General features: G+C 41.4%; 1 protein-coding gene and 1 long non-coding RNA gene across 2 annotated transcripts; one reads left to right on the top strand and one right to left on the bottom strand.

The window, feature by feature from the left end:
- Positions 1–189: 189 nt before the first annotated feature.
- On the bottom strand, positions 190–2,281 carry LOC135152349 (uncharacterized). Its single transcript, XR_010291413.1, has 3 exons — positions 1,838–2,281; positions 1,520–1,713; positions 190–536 (listed from the first exon to the last, which is right to left on the bottom strand). It is a non-coding gene; the product is annotated as an uncharacterized LOC135152349 (long non-coding RNA).
- Positions 2,282–6,869: 4,588 nt separating this feature from the next.
- On the top strand, positions 6,870–10,468 carry LOC108203334 (uncharacterized). Its single transcript, XM_017372168.1, has 2 exons — positions 6,870–8,718; positions 8,775–10,468. Exons 1-2 carry the CDS (start codon positions 6,870–6,872, stop codon positions 10,466–10,468), a joined length of 3,543 nt encoding a protein of 1,180 aa, XP_017227657.1.
- The last annotated feature ends 14,265 nt before the right edge of the window (positions 10,469–24,733 follow it).

Below are 24,733 nucleotides of genomic sequence, written 5' to 3'. Positions count from 1 at the left end.
CTCCTTTTAAGTGGGCTTCAGTATTTCAAAAAGGATCAAATGCTACAGAATTTGCACATATTTGTCGAAAATTTGAGTAAAGTAATCTATTATCTATACTACAACGCATAGGTTTGATGATCCACTTTATTCCATGTCAGCACAACATCAATACTATGTTAGTGCAATGTCAGATAAGTTATGTATACACAGAAAAAAAACAGTGGAGAGGGGAATGCTGCTGGATTAAGCTCAAGATAACCTCTCAGGTTGCTACCTGCCTCCTCAATTAGCCGAAATACGGTAATCCGATGATAGAATCTCAGCCGACAACAAGTATGGAGATTGATGATGATTTGGTGTATTTGGAGGTTGCTGGAAAAGCTCCGTTTGAACTCCATGTGGTTTGGATTATCAGAATCTTGAAGTATAACTTGAAGGGCAAATCTGAGTTCTACAAAGAAGTGCACACTTGCCATGATTATCTAATATACTCCCGAATTTTTCAGAACCAATATTGTAGAGTGGTCAGCATACACCTTCATGAATATGTGTCACTGCAACCATAAGAAACGGATTCAGCAAATACTATTTGGCCTAATTTCTTTTCACGCTAAATCTATTCCCCACCATATAGCCCAAAACTCTGTAGAAAGCATATTTGCAGAGCCTATACAACCTGTAAATCTGCAATTCCAGAGGCCAAAGTTCTTTAGAAAGCGTCTTATGCAGAGCTTATACACCCTGCAAATACGCAATCCATTGACCAAAGTTATCATGAATGAAAAAGCCAATACCAGCTTGGCTAATTGAACCCCGAGTTGAACCATCTACATTTACATTTACAGTGACCCACCGCAAATTGAGGCTAGTTGTCTAGACCAACCCACCATTATATATAGCTCATAGTTCCGCGTTTTGTGACATTAGTCTGTTGACATGCTAAGCTGGTAATTTGATGCCTCGAAGGGCCACTTTCAAACTAAAGGTCATTATGTTAGCATTCTAATGTTCTGTTTGGCGGGGGACAATGGAACAGAGTGAAATTAGAATGAACAATGGAGGTGGGAGGGAGTATTTTGAAAATAATCAGTGCAAACTTTTAATTTATTGCTAAGCAATTAGTGCAAATTTTCTATGATAAGGAAGAAAATGAGTATGAGGGAGAATGTATATTTCAAAAGAAGGGTTTATAGTGTTATAATCTAGTTTAGGTAGTTAAATAGGCAATGAAGGAAGCAGGAAAACGATGAACATCTAACCAATATATATAGTTCAATCTCATTATTTCCAACCAAAGTATGCAGATCCACTGAATACTACTGATATAATATGTATGGAAGTTGAAACAACAAAGCTTGGATAATTGTGGAACTACATACATGTCAATAATCTACACCAATTTGTTTACAATGATAGAATAATATGTAACACTGATCAATAAACCAAAGAATTTGCTGAAACCGCGACTCCTTAACTATAAGGTTTACCTCAAAAATGTTTAGAGAGCTATGTTGCATGAAAAGATTATGAACTGTACCTTCAAGGTCATTGACCGTGTATCTGATGTGTCTCACTAGGTTGCCAGAAAGGCTCCTGTTTTGCCCCAAAACGGAGTTGTAGGCAGGAGTCAGCTCATCAAGTATTGACCTATGGACTTCCCCTCGAAGCTCTGCATCTTGGACTACCCAAGTGGATTGAGCTTGACAAACTCCATTAAATGCAGCATTAAACCTTGCACATAACCAATGGCTCCACTAAGTTTTTGCTGAGATGAAGAGAAAGAACTGGATTCCTGATGAACCTATGTACTGCCATTAAGTAGATTGTGGGGGAAAGTTGGAAATGATGGAAATACCTGGGAATGAGCATTTGACATGACATTTTGTGATAAGCTTATGGCTGTCACGGGCTACCCTGCACATACATTTCTTATATCTATGCCAGCAGCCGGGCCGATTGCCAGAATGTGAAGGATCACATAAGCAGCTTTTGGAGTTGATGCACAGTGAGGACAAAGGGAGTGAGAGGGGACTTGGAGATACAATGAATGATTTTCTGCACAAGTCAGGGCTGAAGGAAGAGGCTGGATCCAATTGAAAATCCAATTGTAAATGTCTAATTTTAAATCAAAAACTACTTAACATGTATATAAAATTAAACTAAGAAGCACAATGAAAATGAAATATCCTACATGTACAAAATATAATAAGAAGAAACAATGTTAACACAATAGCACAATGATAAGCAGTAATAGAATGTGATTCTATTGTTGAGCACATAAGTGTCGATTCTCGATCATGTTAGGCCACTAGTTTGGTGAAAAAACACATTTGTTTGCATTTCTGCACTAACGACCAGAAATACAGCATGCATCTGGTCACCTGCAAATATATCATCTTTTCAAGGACAAGGTCCTTTAGTTTGAAAATATTACACTCACTGAGACAACCCAAGTAACGTAGTTTTGTCCTAATTGCTATAAGCTTGTTTCTTAATTAAAATCTTGATCGCTCTATTTTGTTCTAAAAGCCCTTACAGATCCGAGCAAACTTCGGAGATCGCTCTATTTTGTTCTAAAAGCCCTTACAGATCCGAGCAAACTTCGGAGAGCTCTGCATCTTTCATTAGACTACCACCATAACTCAGGGATATTTTGCAATATGTTTTTTGGAATAGCAGGTGTTAGGTCTCCCCTTTCGAGTGAGAGATAATCTGTTAGGTTTAGTTTACAACGCCACATAATAATCTGTAAATTTGATGATCTAGTATTACTAAAACTAATAGTTAGATTTTTAATTCTTTAATATGGCTCAAGTATAAATTAGACAATTCTCGTAATTTACCTCTCCAAACTTGTTACTCTTTAATTACTGACAAGTACAACCTTTACAGTCTAAAGCTTTGAGCCTCTCTAAGGTAAAAATGTTATACATAAGCCAGAACTAATACGTCAAAATCAAATTTCATAACTGGTATCCAGCTCCAGGATTAGCAGCAGCTAATTATTTGGTAAACTTCACAACTCTTTTCGCTCTAGGTTTGGGAAAGCAACAAGTAGAACCATCATCTCTATATATAATTTGTTATATCCTTTTCTCGAATATTAAATTCACTTCTATGATCAGTGTTTATCCAAAAATCTACAAGGTTGTGAATTAGGTGAAGTTATCACCATTAAAGTAGGCGTTAGTTTAAGTAAAAAATAACAAATTACGCAATCAATTGAACAGAATTCACTCAATTGAAAATTGAAGTCATTGTATATTACCAATTCCTAATCTACCCCCAAAAAGACAAAGATTTAAGCTTATAAACAAAACCAAGCAAGGGCCACTATGATTCACAAGGGATACCTATAATCTAAGGATTAAAGATCCCATTCTGTCGAAGACCATGAGCTTGATCCTTTCGAATATTAACAGCTTGTATGGTTGGCAGCAAGAATATAAGATAAATAGTAAATATACTTAGTAGCAAATGGCCGATCCTGCACAAATTCTTTTTCTTTAGGTCTAGTTATACATTGGTTCCTCCGACTTTCCACTTAAATCACATCTGATCACCTACCAAAACCAAACAACAATAGCCACTGGAGCTCAAGACTTTGTCAACAAACTTGACATATAAGCTCCTGTACCTAACATTATTATTTAATTTACTGGCCTAAGCTCATACAAGTATAAAATTGAAACACTCACCATAAACAATACAATTGATCCCAACTCATAAAAAAAAATCAGAAATGAACAAACATACACTATTTAAAAGGAAAAAAAATAATTATAAGAATCTGAGCATACCCAATCGAATCATCATTCTTGGACTTAAAATCATCATTCTTGGACTTAACCTGATTAAAACTCCCAGAAACTAAGCCCTTATTTCTTCTTCTTTTTTCAAAGCAAAAAATGATCAAAATCCTAAAAATAATAAACATAATTGACCCAAATAATGAGGGGTCAGAGTCTAACCTCGGAAGAATTGGCACCGACAGGATCGGAGGAGTGGAAGTCAGTGAACACCGTTGAAATTACTTGATTAATGTAATCATTGTAGGAGCATTATCCGAAGCGAAATCATAGCTTTTAGGATCATAATTGTTTCTATTCGAAAAAGATCCTGCTGCCATGACGAACAGCTCAGTTGATGTTAGTTTTGAGATGTGAACTTGAAATCAAAAACTCTCAGTTTCAGCCCTTACAAATTACAAACTAAGGTAGTAAAGTTAATAACTAATAGGAGACTAATTAAAACTCAAAAAACCAAACAAAGCTAATTTCAGGTCTAACGAAATCCTACTGCAGTGGGAATATGAATTAGGTAATTAAGCTTACCTCTTCCAATTGTTTCTTCACCTCTTTGTATTGTATTGTATGTCAAGCCACCAAGCTCTCGTCGATCCACCTGATAGGAAGGATCCGGACAAGGTAATCCGGACACCTCCGGCCCAAAGAACCCGGCCGCCCCGTCGGCATGCGACCGACAACATTAACCCTGAAAGGAGCCTCAACCCGGGTAGGTCCCTTACTCACGCTACCCGGGTACACGAGCACCAGCCGACACTTGCTGCACAAGGCACAGACTGACACGATAAAGACAACACACAACGGTCAACGACTGCCAAGTAGAGACAAGCCAGGGAACATTCCAAAAAACTACTCCTACGCTGACACCTGGACATGTATAGGGGATCAAACCCCTACACGTGTAGGACCAGGATCCAGGTACGCACCCCTAAACCCTAATCCTTGGCCTATAAATAGACCAAGGATCAAGAGTTTAAGGGTTATTCTCTCTTTACACTGATTTTTACACACACACACTTGTGCACTCAGCATATATCTAAACACAAAAGCCACCAGCCACCAGCAACCACCATACACCACCTTCACCCACCACATATAGATAACACATTTTCTAGTCTTAATCCTTTTAAAGCCTACGCTCATTCTCACGCGCGGAGGCGCCGCGGGGTCAAAACCCCCCTCCGGTGTTGTTTTCCAGACACCCGTCCAGCAGCTACACCGCAGAGCCACCATACACTGCGGAGGAAGGACCAGGACCGGAGTTTGGAGTTATCATTTGGCGCTAGAAGGAGGGGGAGGTGTCCTCTGCCCCGTGGTCACGGTGCCACTGGGCTCGTCTACTCCAACAAGCTCCCGAAAAGGGAGTCCAAATCATACCTGTACACACTATTTATGTCATCCTGTCACTATCTATACTGTCTACGTGCACTATCACCAAAACAGCAACCATATACCCTGTGTGAGTTCTTGAAACCATGGAAAAAAAGACACGCTCCAACCTGGTCCCTCCCTTGAACCCGGATAAACCTCAGGCGGACCAGGTCTCGGAACAACTCATAAACCGGGTGGGCGATGAAAATCAGACAGTTGATCCAAATGATGGTCGAGTTACCATTGAAATGAATCAGTACAAGTATACCGATGTCCAAGTAACCACCCTCCATCTGTCCCAACTCACCAGCGTAGAGTTGGCTGAAGCTATCCGACAGTACCATGATCGCCGAGAAAGCAACCGCAGACTTGAACACATTGACGAGTCTGAGGACTCCGGGAACAGTCGTCAGTCCCGGGGCTCCGTCTTCGACCAGCTCGGAGAAAAAGCAAAGAAAAAGAAACAAAAAGAAAGTGAGGAAACCAGGCAGAGAATCCTGGCTGAGAGGAAAGAACAGATCCGGAAAGAAGAAGAGGAAATCTAGAGCAAAAGATTGCTTTCCGGGTCCAACTCGAAGAAGAAATGTTGACAAAAGGATCCCGGTCCAAGCGATACCGAAAGGAGACAACACCCGAGCTCATCTCTAACGATGAGAATGATGAGCCCGGACAGACCAACTTGAGAGACATGATCAATGAACTCAACAGAAAAATTGGGAATGAATCCGGACTCGAAATTGGGGGAACCCTGACTCCCTTCAGCCACTCCCTGGAATCCATCCCCCGACAAAAAGGCATGAAACACTACAACTTCGAGTCCTTCAATGGACTGGGTGACCCGGAGGAACACCTGCACTACTTTGAACAGATAGCCCAGATCTACAACTACAATGACCTGACCAAATGCCGTTTCTTCGCATCCACATTCAAGGGGGGGGCAGAGATGGTTCAGCCGGATCCCCTCCCGGAGCAACGGGTCCTGGAAAGATTTAAGGGAAGCCTTCCTCAGAAGGTTCCGAGCAAACAAAACACATGAACTTCATATGTGTCACCTGGAAACGGTTTGTCAATATGATAATGAGGCACTTTCGGATTACATGAAACGTTTCCAGGAAGCAATCAACAAAATTTCCAACCTAGACGAGCGTGAGGCTCTGAGCATCTTCCGGAGAAACCTAGACCCGGAACAAAATGAGAGATATGTGGTCGAGTTGATCAACAAAGAACCCCAGAGCCTGGCGGCTGCCTACGCCATGGCCGCGAAGTTCATTAAGGAAACCGACGTACTCCAAGCAATGAGAATGACCCGACAAGGTAGCTCGAAGGGAAAATAAATCGAGGACGGACCCAGAAAAGTATATCACCAGGATAAGAAATTCAAACCTGATAGACAGACCAACTTCATCCAGCAGCCAGGGTCCAGGAGAACCGGCCAATCAGGATCCGGGTCTGGAAGCGACCCCGGTCCAAACAAAACATCCAGAGAGCCAAAACCAGAGCCTGAGTGGACTCCGCTCAACAGGTCCCGCGAAGATATACTCAAGGAAGTCAGAGACAAACCATTTTACTACCCCCCCAAAACCAATGCAGACTCCCCCAGAAAGCAGGCCCACAAACAAGCATTGTGACTATCATGGTACTCATGGTCACAAAACATAAAATTGCATATCCCTCAAGTACTTTATTGAAGAGCAGATCAGCAAAGGAAACATGGGGCAATACGTAGCTCGGAACACGGATGACAAAGCAGTAGGATCCGGGAAACAGAAAAACATTGTCAACGTAGTGCTGGGCGGATCCTGTTCTCCTCCTCCTAGCCCGGACTCCAGTCAAGAAGTAATGTCCATACAAACCTTCCCCGAACAGGTGATTTCCTTCAGCAACAAGGATTTCGAAGGAGTCACCCGGGATCACAACCAAGCCATGGTAGTAACCTTGGATATGGCCGACAATGAAGTCAGAAGGATCCTGGTGGACAACGGCTCTTCAGCCAACATCCTTTTCAAACAAACCATGGATCGAATGCAATTAGGGAGTATCCGGATGAACGACTACAGGGAGGATCCTCTATACGGATTTGGGAACAGCATTGTCCCGGTCCTAGGCACACTTTATCTTCTGGTCCGATTCGGAACTCCCCCGAACCAAGTCACCCATGTAATCAAATTCTACGTCACAGACACACCCACCTCCTACAATGTGATCATTGGTCGTCCGGGTCTGAACAAGATTGAAGCCATCACATCCATTCCACACCTAAAGTTCAAGTTGCCGACCCCGTTCGGGGTGGGGGAAGTCAAAGGAGATTCGGCAACATCCGGGGTATGCTACAGCCAAGCCTTGGTCATGGCAGAAACACATATGGACAACAAGAAAAAAGAAGCCGTTTTCCAAAAACAGAGGAGCAACAAAAAACATCGCCCTTACCCAAGGAAAGACACCCAAGGTGAAGTCCAGGTCATAGATCTAGACCCGGGCTGCCATAACCCGGAAGCATCCGATCCCGGTCCTGGACAAAGCAACCAGCAAGCAACCATAAGCTCGGCTCAAAATTTTGTTGAAAAGAACATTGATGCCCGGATCCAACAAATGATCTCGGCACAAGAATTGACTAAGGTCGAAGCTGCGGTCGAAACCGAGTCTGTCCTGATCGAGAAAGACAACCCGACAAGGAAAGTCAAAATTGGGAAAGGCCTGGATACCGTTTTTAATGAAGAACTCATCCAACTACTCCGGAGGTACGCAGATGTCTTTGCCTGGAGCCCGGACGACATGCCCGGGTTAGACGAGTCACTAGCAATGCACAGCTTGGATGTGGACCCCAAGAAAAAGCCGGTCAAACAAAAACGAAGAAATTTCGCCCCAGAAAGGCAGAAGGCTATAGATGAGGAAGTTGGCAATTTAGTGAAGGCAGATATCATATGTGAGATCAAATACCCGGAATGGCTAGCCAACGTAGTCATGGTTACGAAAGCAAATGGCAAGTGGAGGATGTGTGTCGACTACAGGGATTTGAATGCGGCATGCCCCAAGGATCCTTATCCTCTACCAAGCATAAATCAGCTTATTGATGCCACGTCAGGACACCTGATGTTAAGATTTATGGATGCTTTCTCCGGGTACAATCAGGTTAAGATGAACCCAGCAGACATAGCCAAAACAGCCTTCATAACCCACCGGGCGGTCTATGCCTACAAATTGATGCCTTTCGGGTTAAGGAACGCCGGGTCTACATACCAGAAGGCAATGAATGAAATTTTCAAAGACCAACTTGGAAGAAATTTAGAATGCTACGTTGATGATATCATCTCCAAGTCTACATCAATCCCGGGTCACATTTCAGATCTCAAAGAATGTTTCGAAAACATGAGAAGGACAAAGCTAAAACTTAACCCGGACAAATGCACCTTTGGAGTGGAAGCTGGAAAGTTCTTAGGATTTATGGTGAGCAACCGGTGTATTGAGGCTAACCCGGAGAAGATTAAAGCTGTACAAGAAATGCAACCACCCCGGACTCAAAGAGAGGTTCAGAAGCTGGCAGGGTCCTTGGCAGCATTACGCAGGTTCGTCTCAAAACTTGCTGAACGTTGTCTACCATTCTTTGAATTATTGAAGGGGCAAAAAATCAGAAGTCCGTAGAATGGAGCCCGGATTGCCAAAAAGCCCTTGAAGAAATCAAGGCATATTTGTCCAAACTCCCGATCCTGACAAAGGCCCTGCCCAGAGAGCCCTTATACCTGTACCTGTCAGCTGGCCCCTTTGCCGTCGGGGCGGCTCTGATCAGGGAAGAAGCCGGACAGCAGAAGCCTGTCTACTATGTTAGCCAAGTTCTGAAGGATGCGGAGACCAGATATCTCAACTTAGAAAAATTTGCATTTGCACTGATCACCGCATCCAGGAAACTCAGACACTACTTCCAAGGAAGAGAGATCAGGATTGTCACAGACCAACCTCTGAGGAAAATCATTCACAAGCTAGATATCTCCGGGAGACTAGTGAACTGGGCAATCGAACTTAGCCAGTTCAGCCTAACATTCCTACCCCGGACAGCAGTCAAAGCCCAGGTCCTGGCAGATTTTGTAGTGGAATGCAACTTTCCAGAAAATCAGACAACTCCCATGGAAACTGAACCAGAAGCCCCGGTAGAGCCTAACCCGGAGTCTTTGATACTCCACGTTGATGGCTCCTCAACAACCGAAAGATCAGGAGCCGGGCTAATCCTGAAAAGCCCGGACGGATTCACCATTAAAACAACGATCTCCTTCAACTTTGCAGCAACCAACAATCAAGCGGAGTATGAAGCCCTGTTAGCAGGATTGAAGTTGGTCCGGATCCTGTCAATCCGGAACCTCACCATCTACAGTGATTCCCAGATCGTGGTCAGACAGACCAATGGAGAATACCTTGCCAAAGACCCGATTTTGACCAAGTACCAAGCCTTGGTGAAAAGTTATCTCACTCTGATTCCCAGGTGCAAAATCTTGCAAGTCAACAGAGAAGAAAACGCGGAGGCGGACAACCTTTCCAGGTTAGTCCAAAATTCAGCTGACCTTGATAGCTCAGTCTACTTCGAAGAATTGCACAAGCCAACAATAGAACAGGAAGAAATTTTCGAAATCAACGACAATCCTAATTGGATGACTCCCTTGATCAACTACATAGAGAGGGGAGAGTTACCCGAAGACAAAGGAAAGGCACAAAGATTAAAAGCTAAGGCAGCCAAGTTTTTCGTAGAAGGCGGGATCCTGTTTCGCCGAACTTACTCGGCCCCGATCCTGAAATGCATTGGCCCTGAAGAATCCGAGTACTGCCTAAGGGAAGTCCACAAAGGAATTTTCGGAGATCATATGTCGGCCAAAAGCTTAGCCTACAAGATTATCAGACAAGGATACTATTGGCCGACTATCCACCAAGATGCTATGGAGTTTGTGAAGAAATGCAAAAATTGTCAATTGTTCAGCAATGTGCCCCGGGTAAGCCCTGTCCTACCTTCATTAGTTATATCCCCAATCCCGTTTGCTGTATGGGGGATAGACATCATGGGACCCCAGTTCATAGGGTCAGATAACATTCTGATGAGATTCGGGCTACCAAGAGTCCTGGTCTCAGACAATGGACCCCAGTTCATAGGGTCAGATTTCGAGAGTTACCTGGCCGAAAGAGGTATCAAGCATAAAAAGTCTTCAGTCGCCTATCCTCAAGGAAATGGCCAGGTAGAGGTTACCAACCGGATCCTCCTGAGAGGAATTGAAAAAAGGCTAGAAGAAAGCAAGAGCAAATGGCCAGAAGAGTTACCACATGTTCTCTAGTCATACCGAACCAGTCCCCGGACAAGCACCGGAGAAACTCCCTTCAAGTCAGCCTATGGAACAGAGGAAATGCTCCCAATCGAAGTCGGGTCACCTTCCCACAGAGCGATCAACTTCGATGAATGGCAAATGAGGAGGGACTCCGGGTCAACTTGGATTTGGTAGATGAGGTCCGAGATCAGGCAATCGCAAGAATGGAAAAATACAAGGAAAAGACCCGGGATCACTTCAGCAAAAAATCCCGGGTTAGAAACTTTAAAGCAGGAGACCTGGTCCTACGAGACACCGAGGCCTCTGATCCAACCAACACCGGCAAGCTGATGCCAAAGTGGGAAGGCCCATACAAGGTCAAAAAAGTTCTAAGACCGGGTACCTACAAGCTCGAGCATATGGATGGGTCAGAGGTATCCAACACTTGGCATGGTCTAGGCTGGGGAAATTCTATCAGTAAAACCAATGAGAAGGAAGGATCCTAGAAGACAGCTACATATACCTAAAAGCAATCATGTATTTTTGATCATTCTCAGAGCTGTGTAATCGTTTTAATATCAATGAAGTCTTTTGCTGCTGATGAATCTATGTTATTATTTACTTAGAAAACTTCTAAGGCAACCAACACATGTCAAGCAATCCAGGCATGATCTACCCGGATCCATCCTACAATCATTTAACTTGGAAAATTTCCAAGTATAAAAGCTGAAGAAAACAAGCAATCCGGGTATGATCTACCCGGATCCATACATACACAATCAACTGGGGAAAATTTCCACATATAAAAGCTAAGTAAAACAATCAATCCGGGTAAACATTACCCGGATCCATATGTCTCATTTATTTGGAAAAATTTCTAAGTCAAAACTCACGTAATCAATCTGAGCATACATTACCTGGATCCACCCATTCATTTTACTTGGAAAATTTTCTAAGTGCGAAGTTATTGTGAGCAATCAACCCGGGCATGTTTTCTTACCCGGATCCACCTGTTTCATTTTACCTGAAAAATTTCTAAGTGTAAGGTTATTTAATCAATCAACACGGGTATACATGACCCAGATCCACCTGTGGCATTTTTGCTTGGAAAATTTCTCAGTGCAAAATTATGCTAAACAATAAAACCAGAGAGAAGATAGAACAAACAAAAGCATCCACAAAATAAGCAAAAGCAGAGCAATATTTTAATTACAAACCCGGGCCCAAACAGACACATACCGAATTCAAAGTCACAAATCCAAAAGACAAGTCGGAATTACAGAGAAGATAAAGTGCTGGGAAAGAAATTGCATATACTAGGGATCAGTTCTCTGCAGGTTCAGATTCAGCGGAGGACTCCGGATTTTCTTCGTGACCCGGGTTCACTGGGGGAAGAAAGCTAGGAGAAGGACCATCGTACGGCTCCGGTTCCCCCTCTCCGGCCTTGATCTTGTCCTTGGCCGCGAGATAGAGCTCAATGAAGCTTTAAAGGGTAGCCACCGGGTCAGTTTTAATATGCCTTTCGGCCACATTCCAACACCGGACGACCTCGGCCGCAGCAGCCTTAGCCAAGGCATCCCCGAAGGCCGTAGATTCTCGGAACTCGGCAATGACCTTCTGCGGTTCCTTCCTACCTTCCAGGAGCTTCTTCAGATCAGCCACTTCCTTTCCAGCCCGGTCACTTTCTTCTCAGCGCTGTCAGCCCGGGCCCCAGCATCCTTGATTTTCTGGTTCAACTCAGCCTCTTTCCGGATTTCGGCCTCTTTGATCTTGGAAGCCATTCCGGCCTCTAAAGCCTCCCTGGCCGACCTTTCCAAGTCCAGGTCCTTCTCCAACTTCACCACTTTGGCGAGATTAGTGGCGGAGAACTCCCTCTCTTTCTTCAAATCGGCCAAGGCATGGGTATTAAACCCGGCCAGGCGACCGCCGAGCTGACAAAAGAACATTATACCAGGATCAACAAGACCAAAATTATAGAAACAAGGAAAGCAAAGCAAAATGCAAAAAGGAAATACGAGCCGGGTTGAAAGCTACCTGACCCCACAGATTCCCAATTTCCTTGAAGTTCGCAGCAAGACCTTCATCCTCCATCATCTCCCAGTCTTGGTCAGAAGGGAGTTCGGACATCAACCCAATGACCTTTTTGACCGGATACTTGCCAAATTTGGGCGCCGGCCGGGAACCACCCTCACCTTCAACTCCCAAATCCACTACTTCCATAGCAGATTTGCCCGGATCCTCCACCGTCATATCAATGACATGTCTTTGAGAAGAACCAATCTTCTTCCTCTTCCTCTTCGGCTCATGGTCCGGGCTCTCCACCTCAACAGCATCAACACCCAACTCCGGATCCTCTACCGGCAGCTCTGGATCCGGAGTAGCACTTGAATGCCCGGTCCCTTCAGTCCCCTGGCGGGAAGACCCAGACTCTCCTTTCTTCGCCGACTTAGGTTTTGGCCGTGGCTTCGGAAGCACATGCACCCCCCCTAAATTCCTTAACGCAGCAGCAAAAGAATCATTAGTATACATTGCGCTCCAGAGATCCGGATCAAAGTAGGGAAGACCTGTCAAGAAGTAAAAGAACCCGGGACAAAAAGCAAATAATAATATACAGCCCAACTAGAATTTTCTAAGGAAACATGTTAAACAACAAACAAGTAGACCCGGACTGAGCATCACGAACAAATAGTTAAGGAAACAGAAAAGCTAAGTCAGGAAGGATAAAGCAGGACAACCCGGATCAGAAATCCGGAGACGAGAATAAAACTTACAGCCACCGGCGTGCAACTTATCATGCTGCATAAATGTATCCCGGGTCAACTGAAACCCGAGACAGTTGCAGAACTCGACCAACTGAGCCCGGAACTCCCCCGTCGCACCAGGGGCACCAAAGTCGGTCCTCACCTTCTTGTCATCCGTCTCAATATACGACATAAAAGCTAGATCCAAACCCTTCAGCATGATGACCTCGTCATTCCAGTGCTTCAAAGAACTTTGATGAATAACCAGACTAATGAATCCGGACCCCAAGCCACACTCCTTCGAACGGAAGCGCAGTTCATATAAGCGCTTCACCCCGGACTCCTTAAATTGGAATAACATGTGAAACAGCCTCAGAGTCGGGTAATAATTCATCTTGTTACACGCCCATAGAAACCAAGTCATCCATTTTATTGCGTTCGGCGTGAGTTGCATGGGAGAAATTTTAAACTCATACTTGCAAAGGTGCTTGAAAAAAACATGCCATCTCGGGCTCCACCCGTATCGAAGATGCTCCAGCCACACCGGGATAAAACCATCAGCTGGACGATGATAGATCTTCTCTCCGGGTTCAGGCCACCTCCATTCGACCTCAGGAGGCAATTGGAAAGCGGTCCGGATCATTTGGTCCGCAACATCAAAAGGTAGCTCCCGGATGTGACTCCTAATAGGATACGGAGCCCGGATCCCAGGAAATTTCCAAAATCTCTGATCGAATTCTTCTTCATCATAAGGGCCCAACCGCCCGTTCGGATGCTTAAACCGATAGAAGCCGGCCATGTTGGTGTAGAAACTCTTCTCCTCGACAAGAGGGCCTTTGGTAACAAAATATGACTTACCATCCCCCAAACACCCTCCGGGATCATTATCACTTGTCGCCCGGATGTAATCACCACATCCTGATGCGCGGAAACAACTCCGGATTCCTCAATTTCGCGCTCGGCCATCTTCACCCGGGCACGATGAGCAAGCGTATGTACCTCGTCACACTCCGTATCACTAGAGAACTCCCTGGGAACTCTGGAATAAGCTACGATTTCTCTCCTTTGCCGCCAAAGGATCCGGACCATAGACCTAAATAAAGAAACAACCTGGGTCAGTTTCAAGAATTCACATGTTTTTACAAGTTTTATTTAGGTCCGGATCCCATCCTAATTCTATGTGAAGCATATCAAGGAGAAAAGAAACGACTAAGTACAGACAAATCCACCCGGATCCTCCCAAACTAAAGCAACCTACCCGGATCCCATCCTAATTCTATGTGAAGCATATCAAGGACAAAAGAAACGACTAAGTACAGAAATATCCACCCGGATCCCCCCAAACTAAAGCAACCTACCCGGGTCCCATTTTTTCGAATCTACGAGGGGAGAAGAAAGGATGCTAGATACTGAAAGCTACCCGGGTCCCGAGCCTATAACCACCTTATCATGAATAATTTTCAAGTACCAAACAAAAAGAAAAGCCTGTACCCGGGTCGACATTGTCTACCATACACAGTTATATACACATCCTACAAACATCTAAAAACAAGCCACATCCTAAACCTACCCAACCCGGGCACAACTACCATACCCGGGTTCAGTTCAAGCCCCCGAGAACCCAAAAGCCACAAACAGTTTCTAAATTGTTTCAAAACAAAATCCAATATCAAAACACAAACCCTCAAAAAAACTACGCATATAGATACATATATCCCACCAAGAACACTCAATCAAAAACCCAGACATTCAAAATCCACACACCCATCCAAAATACTCAAAACCACCCAAAATCGAACCATTTCTCAAACCTATGAACGAAACACACCACAAAATGAACACACGATTCATACACGACATACAAAACTATTTACACAACAAATCAACGCACCAAAAGCAAGCATTTCGAAAGGGAAACTAATGCAAACAGCAACAGCGCGATACGAAATAAAAGAGACAAACAAAGAAGCGGAGAGGGGACTTACTGAGATTGACGACGAAGTAGGAAAAGCGACGACGGTGATTTTCGAGATTCTAGTAACACCCTCCGAAAAACAACTCTCGAACGGCAGCAAAAGTACGAAGGAGAAAAACTCTGGAAGAAGGGATGAAAAACTCGAAGTAAAAATAAAAAAAGAAGAGTGGGGGGTTAGACCCCTATTTATAGCAATCACCTCACGCTCCACGTGGCAACCCCTGATTGGCTGGAAGGGAAATCCTAACAGCGGTTGTAATTACACACCTAAAAAGACGCGACCTTTTCGAATTTCGAAAAACGAAGCCGTTCCTGAAACCCTTTTAAATTCCAGACGCCTAACAGACGTTTTGTCATCCCCACACGACCCGGACAGTGGTTGACGATCCGGATCGTCTGGGCACAAACAAAGCAAAAAAGCCAAGTTCCTTATCCGGATACACCCGGCTAGGGAAGCAAAGCACCATACCCCTACCCGGGTCTACTCGGACTGGGGGGCAAAACAAAAAGTCAAGTTCCTTATCCGGATACACCCGGCTAGGGAAACAAAGCACCGTGCCCCTACCCGGGTCTACCCGGACAGGGGATCAAAGCAAAAGTCAAATTCCTTACCCGGACGCACCCGGTCAGGAGAACAAAACATCCTACCCCTACCCGGATGGGGACAAAGCAAAAACTCAGAATTCCTTTCTAGATACATCGAAATATAGCGGCAAACTGGGAGGAAAATACAAACAGACTCTACTCCCCCACACAGGGAACCTGTATAAGGGAGTGGGGGGCAAATGATAGGAAGGATCTGGACAAGGTAATCCGGACACCTCCGGCCCAAAGAACCCGGCCGCCCCATTGGCCTGCGACCGACAACATTAACCCTGACAGGAGCCTCAACCCGGGTAGGTCCCTTACTCACCCTACCCGGGTACACGGGCACCAGCCGACACTTGCTGCACAAGGCACAGACTGACACGATAAAGACAACACACAACGGTCAACGACTGCCAAGTAGAGACAAGCCAGGGAACATTCCAAAAAACTACTCCTACGCTGACACCTGGACACGTATAGGGGATCAAACCCCAACATGTTTAGGACCAGGATCCAGGTACGCACCCCTAAACCCTAATCCTTGGCCTATAAATAGACCAAGGATCAAGAGTTTCGGGGTTACTCTCTCTTTACACTGATTTTTACACACACACACACTTGTGCACTCAGCATATATCTAAACACAAAAGCCACCAGCCACCAGCAACCACCATACACCACCTTCACCCACCACATATAGATAACACATTTTCTAGTCTCAATCCTTCCAAATCCTACGCTCATTCTTACGCCGGAGGCGCCGCGGGGTCAAAACTCCCTCCGGTGTTGTTTTGCAGACACCGTCCAGCAGCTACACCGCAGAGCCACCATACACGGCGGAGGAAGGACCAGGACCGGAGTTTGGAGTTATCACTACCTTTCCCCTCTTATCAGATGATTGCTGTATCCGTGTTCGCTAAAAGAAATTAAAAGGAAACATGTGCTAGGTAAATACTTCACCGTTCGGTTCGACAACTTTGGTGCCACAACTTGCAGCAACAGCTTCAAAGAAAGGATGGAGAGAGAGATAGAGGGCGAGGGTAGTGTTTGTTTTTGTTTATAAACCAACATCTATATATTATCTACTAAGAAATAGAATTCTAGCAAATGTTAGATACAGAGATGATAAAAAGAAAAGTGACGAAACCAAAAAATCATGAACAAAATATAGGACTATAAGAGCAAGTCCAATGGTGATGTTAAAATAGATATAGCTATTGTTATAATTTGAAATAAACAAGTGATTTTTGGTGCTAAAACAGAACTTATGGTTCAATGGTAGATGAAAAATAGCACCAAACATATCTCAATAAAGCTACATTCTAATTATATAATCTTAAAATACATAAATATATTTGTCACTATTACTTTATTAGTGCATTTTGTCACTTGCATGCTTATGTGGCAATTATAGCATCATCTATACTTGATTCCAAATATAGAACCAAGTATAGCATTTTTCTATTTTGAACCAAGTATAGCATTGCATTGGAGATGTGAGTTTTAAAATTGATGCTATATTATAGAAATAGCATCACTTTTAGCATTGCATTGGACATGCTCTAAAATATACTCATATTGGCTTATTATAGTATAGTATAGATTATCGAACTTCACCTTCAATTGCTCTGCAATAAGTAAATGACAGATCATTTGCCCACCACCATACTGTCAAATATATCATTAAAAGAAATAATAGTTAGAATATTTCTCACCGTTGCATCTTAAGCAGAGCCATTTCGCAATACATCAATTTGGTTTGGATGGTTGTTTGGATTAGGTGCTATGCAGTAAGGGTCTTACATTTAGCAATCCATGTCCTCACATAAGAATATATGCATACAACATACAGAAATCATTAAAAAAACCGAAAGCTTCCAAAATAAGCAGCAAGGATGTTTCTAGCCTTACATAGCTTTATTGAGAAATTTTCCATCTACAATGTTCTTCATTAACTTCAATTCAGTCATAAACTTCAATGCTATATACTCTATGTTCTACATCTGGCGCTGGGAAAATGAAACAATGATGTCACTACAAGTATCAACGGATGTTCTTTTGGTGCCAAATATAAAGATTCAAATCATCAAACACATATTATCACACTCCTTGTTTGATAAAACAATCATTTGTTATAGTGTTGATTACAAAAGATGCAGCCCTGGATCCTTTTATCAAAAACGTGTTAGCTCCTTGGTAAAAGATTGAATAGTACCTCTTTTTTAACGATCAATGCAAGAGTTGCAATATCAAGGGATTGTAAAGGAAAGCAGAAGACGGTGTAATACGATTCGAGAAAGAACAAAGTAACTAATATATAAAATAATGATCTTTAATGATTTAAGAAAACATCATCGGCATCAGCAGCACACATCTATGAAGTTAAAAATATAACAAAGTAGAGGCACTTGACAGATGAACCCACCTTCAAGTAAAAAACCCAGGCAAAATATTCAACCTTTTGGGATGATTATCTCTGGAGGCATATAACTGTTGCTTAAGATCTGTAAGGCAAAGAAAAATATTATATAATTATCTGCTCAGTATTTCAAGTCTAAAAATAACGCAGACATGAACTCATAAACAAAATAAACAGAAGTATATATAATGTTACTCTATATTTTATAACTAAAGATGCTGGGGATCAACGCATATGAGTATATGACATACTAGCTAAAGATTTAATAAAATGAAGGATTGGGTCTCATCTACGTGTATGCAAACACCATAACAATATCAAAATACCAACCCAGAATATGCTGATATTGCAACAACCAACTTAGCTGAACTGTAAGCTAATCTTATAATTATCAAGTGCTCTTATAGCAATTTTTAATGTTGGTAAGAGAAACGAACAAATTTGGACAGTAAAAAATATCCAACGGTAAGTTAATTATGTATCCGGAGGAAGAACAAGCTGCTTTTCCATACTAGAGTCCAAACAGATAGTAGCCTCCCCTTAAAGATCTAAGGTCTAGGAAGATTGATTAATTTAAAGATGCACTAAAAGGTTCCAGTATACAAGGTTCCACATTAGCAGGGTAAGCAAAATGTCCATAAATTTAAAAATACTCAGAACTAGTAAATCTTGCCATGGTAGGTGTTAGATTAGAGGCCCAGACTCGTATATTTGTCCAATTTTAACACAAAGCATAACATACATATTAATTTGAATAATTTTTGGTAACTTAACACAATGTCAGAGCTTTTTTGACCTAGCATTCTCGACTTCAAAATGACCGCAACATGTCTAAAAATATTAAATTGAACACCTTAGCTTATATTTCCCAAGTCGAGTGAGAGGGCGTCTTTCACATAAAAATGATATACAAATTAAGTCCTCTTAACACGAAAAGGTTTCGATAGAGAAGTTAACTCAACGGTCATATTACATCAAAGGAAACTAAGCATAAAATGGATATTTAAAGACTACTTAAAGAAAGGCTGGCAAGAGCAGTAATGCAGACCAAGCTTGTACGACGAAAGGAGATTTGTAAATCTGACATCAATTACTATCAGATTAGGGGACAACGGAGGGAGACGACTTTTTGAGAGGCCATCCATTTCAGCTTACTCTGCCAGCATGCAATAAATAATAATCTTTCCATTCTGCCTAAAGGTCACTTGAACTAAAATCTAATCCTATGGATTTGTTTGAGCAAAGCTAACAAAATAACAAATTCAGTTACACTACATCAATTTTTAATCTCGGAAATAACAAGGGACTAACTGCTATTTGAATCTTTTTTGGTGCATTTACAATATCTTGGTATCTTACTACTCAGTAGCATATCTCGCTCACATGTACCAAGGTATTGGTATCATAGGAAAAGTAATTCCTTGTTAAAAGATTGAATAGCGCCTCTTTTTAACTTTGACTTTTCTAGACTAGTTTTTTGACGATGCAAGAGTTACGATAGAGGATTGTAAAGGAAAGCAGAAGAGGGTGTAATACGATTCGAGAAAGAACAAAGTAACTAATATATAAAATAACGATCTTTATTATTATAATTTAACAAAACATCATCGACATCAGCATTAATATAAATATAAAGCAAACGATTTATATTATGATTAGGAAAATAAGAAAAACATTATCAGCATCATCACAGCTTGTTCTCTTTGCATATATTAGCCTCAACCCTAAAAGAAGCTTTTCCACTTTCAGAATCAAAACTCGTCTCACACTTGATGAAAGAAGCCGAACAATTATCCAATTCGATGTTGAGAGAAGAGGGACGGCCAGAAGAAGAATTGTCTAGTTCGATCTTGAACGACGACGAGAGATGACGAGGCCAAGAGGGAAAAGAGTAGTGTTGGCCTCCTCCTCCTCCACCTAGTCCTAGTCCTAGTCCTAGTACTGACGAAGAAGGTGATGATTTTGGTGATGAAGGGGACTTGATTCGCAATGCTCTTGGAATCTTCACTCCTCCTGGAGCTGGAGCTGAAGCCCCTCTAGAATACTTGCTCCTCAGTCTCAGCCTTGAATAGAAGCTGCTCATGTGCCTCGTAGCTTTTTCGGGCTTCATTTTTGTGTGAATGTCCAGAGTACGACGGACAAGGGTTTATATAGAAGAAAGAAAAATGGGCTGAATATATTAAACCCGCTCTCTTTTCCTTTCTTTGATTAGCCCCCAAAATAAGAGAGCAACAACCTATTCTAATTCCATTGACAATTAAAATCTTATGATTCCCGAGATTTTCTCCTCACCTAATATTTCCAAATAATGATACTACCAAATCTTGTTCGAATTCTATTAATAAGGAAAATGATGGTTATTAAAAATGATTTTCCAAGATTTTCTTCTGACCTTGATAAGAAATTGTACGCATATCTCAAGCAATTTATAAAACTAATCCATCAGCATCATTTCATTCAATTTACTAAATTATTTATCATAAATAAATGATGTTTTTTCTGTTACTAATCAAAATGATTTTGACGTATATACAGACAGCCCCGGCTGTTGAGATGTGCAAACAGCCCAATAACACACAGCTCAATAATTTTGAGAGCCCCGTCCTAAAAAACTTTCACGTATATAAGATTATTTCATGATAATTTGTTGATATTCAATACCCAACGGCTTTAAAAGTTATGTTTATTAGGTTAACACACTTAACTATTTAATCCTCAAATGAATTTTTTATTTTTTTTACGGTCAAGAATGTTATCTTATTTCATATTTCAGGTTAATTGTAAAAATAGTTTAAGAAAACAATTGATTTTGGATTAGAAATTTAGTGAAATTTAAATTTGCAAACTTTATAAATAATAGTTGAATTGAAAAATAATATTATACATATGATTTTTTATATTCATTTGAGTATTGATAAGTGGATTTTATATACACTTGGAAGCCATCGTTTTGGCTTAAATTGATGGAATCGCCTCAAGCTTTTGATATTTTTGATATGTTTTAGTGTTGTGTTGTGTAGGTTTCTTGGAAGGAGAACGAAGAGGAGAATCATAGCTTTTATCGAAAAAAATGGTGAAGCAATCAGATGCTCGAAGAGAAAGATACGGACGCGTGAAGGTTGGATGTCAGGCTGCCACTTTGGCGCGACCGCCCCAACTTTGGCGCGGCCGCCCCAACTTCGGCGCGCCCGCCCCAGGACCTGAGCGGGAATTTTGGCCCGTTTTGCCTGTTTTTTATCAGTTTGAAGGCCCGTTCGCTGGGAAACTTAAAGGAAGGCTTGGTGGCTTAAAAGATAACCTAGAAACATTCTAAGGAGCATGTGATGGCTACGGAGAATATCTAGATTCATAGTTTTCTTTTGTCTTCTTCCAATTAGGCGATACTTTTGGATGCTTATTCGGATTTGTTTCGAAACTCTTGTTTTACTCTTTTGATATTGTTTAAACTATTCAGTACCATGTTTACTCTTATTCCCATGATGATGAGAAGTTCGATTATGAACTAATCATTATCGTGGGGTTCTAGCGTATTTATATATGGATTTCAGTAGTTGATTTGCCTTAATTATTTGTGTGATGAATGTTTGATTTCTTCGTATTGGTTGTGCTTATTCTTCTTGGATGCGTAGCTAACATCTAAGTTGTGGGTTAATCTTTATTGAATCGACAGTGTCTATATTGATTTAGAACTTGCCATACGAACATAGAATTATGTATTCGATATACATAATTAGTGGTGTGATTTTACCCATCTTGCATCGCCCTATGTAATCTTGATAGATAACTTGATCTTCAACCGTTATGTTTTCAAATTCTATAGACATATAGGGTCTAAGCATAATTGGTGTCTGTTTACCTTCTATCTTAATTGTGGATGTGTAGCATTATGGTGCACGTATAAGGACAGTTAGCGTGTATCAGTTTCGTGTTATCAGATTAGTTATCAACCATCACATATCGATAAGGCATAACTCTGAATGAAGTATATAATGAAGTTAGAATCCCATGTTTTTATTCTCATTAGTAAATCGTTATTCTCTTAGTTTATAATTCTTAGTTTCATAATTCGAATTGAATTAGTTAAGTAGATAACCAAAACCCAATTCGATACTTGTCTAAGCATTGAATAATAATCATACATTGTTGCATAAGTGCATATTTCTAAATACACCAGTCTCTGTGGGAACGAACTGAATTTGATTTTATACTACTTGTGACCACGTACGCTTGCGTGAAATTGCTTGTGTGAAAATTGTAATTACACTTATGCTCTAGAGATAAGACTTAGACTAACTTATTTCTTGAGTCCTCGCGTTGAGTCGGGTGTAGAGTTTGGAGTATTCCCTTTTTGAACTTAGAGGTTGTAAATCTTAAGTTTGGGGTAGTTAAGGGATAAATATGCCTTTCTAAAAAAAAGAAAAAGAAAAAAAAGAATAAACATTATGAAGTACTCCTTTGAGATCAATGGGTAGAATGCAATGTCATGTGAAAGGGACGATCCATGTACTTGTGCTGGTATTAAGTGCATATGTATTAGAATAAGCAAATTCTTGGTGACCTTTCACAACCTTTGATTACTGGAGAATTACTTGATTTTAAAAAAAAAGAGAAAAAAAATAGAATAAGCGAAGTCGAATGGCGGTCGTGACTCACTTACACTAAGAAGAGTCCCAACCTTAGATTTAGCAAGAAAAAAATAATAGAAAAAAATAAGAGAGGCATAGGAATTCTTTAGTGACCCTAAATTGTAGTTGACTCTTTAGTAAAGAAGTGTTTAAACCTGATTCTGATTAACGGCTCATAGTGAGGACTCTGTTGAAGTTTGATGGTCTTTGTTTTGTTTCACTAGAGAGCATGCTAGCACACACGATGCACTTCACACTTGTAGTGGAAGATGACATGGCTAATATGTGAAAGAGATGAATGCCGAGAATGTTGCATATTCTGAGGATGCTATGTTAACAAGGATTACACTTCATGATTCGATTAGATGAAGGCATTTAGTTGCATTCATGCATTGCGTTAGTAGTATTGGTGTGTGTGTCTATGCTTGAGGACAAGCATCGGTTTAATTTTGGGGGTGTGATAAGTGGATTTTATATCCACTTGGAAGCCTTCGTTTTGGCTTAAATTGATGGAATGGCCTCAAGCTTTTGATATTTTTGATATGTTTTAGTGTTGTGTTGTGTAGGTTTCTTGGAAGGAGAACGAAGAGGAGAATCATAGCTTTCATTGAAAAAAAACAGTGAAGCAATCATATGCTCGAAGAGAACGATACGGACGCGTAAAGGTTGGATGTCAGGGCTGCCACTTTGGCGCTGCCGCCCCAACTTTGGCGCGGCCGCCCCGTTGGCGCGCCCGCCCCAACTTCGGCGCGGCCGCCCCACGACCTGAGCGGGAATTTTGGCCCGTTTTGTCCGTTTTTGATCCGTTTGAAGGCCCGTTCACTGGGAAACTTAAAGGAAGGCTTGGGGGACTTAAAAGATAACCTAGAAACATTCTAAGGAGCACGTGACGGCTACGGAGAAGATCTAGATTCATAGTTTTCTTTTGTCTTCTTCCAATTAGGCGATACTTTTGGATGCTTATTCGGATTTGTTTCGAAACTCTTGTTTTACTCTTTTGATATTGTTTAAACTATTCAGTACCATGTTTACTCTTATTCCAATGATGATGAGAAGTTCGATTATGAACTAATCATTATCGTGGGGTTCTAGCGTATTTATATATGGATTTCAATAGTTGATTTGCCTTAATTATTTGTGTGATGAATTTTGATTTCTTCGTATTGGCTGTGCTTATTCTTCTTGGATGCGTAGCTAACATCTAAGTTGTGGGTTAATCTTTATTGAAGCGACAGTGGATATATTGATTTAGAACTTGCCATGCGAACATAGAATTATGTATTCGATATACATGATTAGTGGTGTGATTTTACCCATCTTGCATCGCCCTATGTAATCTTGATAGATAACTTGTTCTTCAACCGTTATGTTTTCAAATTCTATAGACATATAGTGTCTAAGCATAATTGTTGTCTGTTTACCTTCTATCTTAATTGTGGATGTGTAGCATTATGGTGCACGTATAACGACAGTTAGCGTGTATCAGTTTCGTGTTATCAGATTAGTTATCAACCATCACATATCGATAAGGCATAACTCTGAATGAAGTATATAATGAAGTTAGAATCCCATGTTTTTATTCTCATTAGTAAATCGTTATTCTCTTAGTTTATAATTCTTAGTTTCATAATTCGAATTGAATTAGTTAAGTAGATAACCAAAACCCAATTCGATACTTGTCTAAGCATTGAATAATAATCATACATTGTTGCATAAGTGCATATTTCTAAATACACCAGTCTCTGTGGGAACAAACTGAATTTGATTTTATACTACTTGTGACCACGTACGCTTGCCTGAAATTGCTTGTGTGAAAATTGTAATTACACTTATGCTCTAGAGATAAGACTTAGACTAACTTATTTCTTGAGTCCTCGCGTTGAGTCGGGTGTAGAGATTGGAGTATTCCCTTTTTGAACTTAGAGGTTGTAAATCTTAAGTTTGGGG

Source organism: Daucus carota, chromosome 4 (assembly GCF_001625215.2).
Source record: "Daucus carota subsp. sativus chromosome 4, DH1 v3.0, whole genome shotgun sequence".
NCBI classification, from domain to species: Eukaryota; Viridiplantae; Streptophyta; class Magnoliopsida; order Apiales; family Apiaceae; genus Daucus; species Daucus carota.
This window is presented reverse-complemented; position numbering and strand designations above follow the sequence as displayed.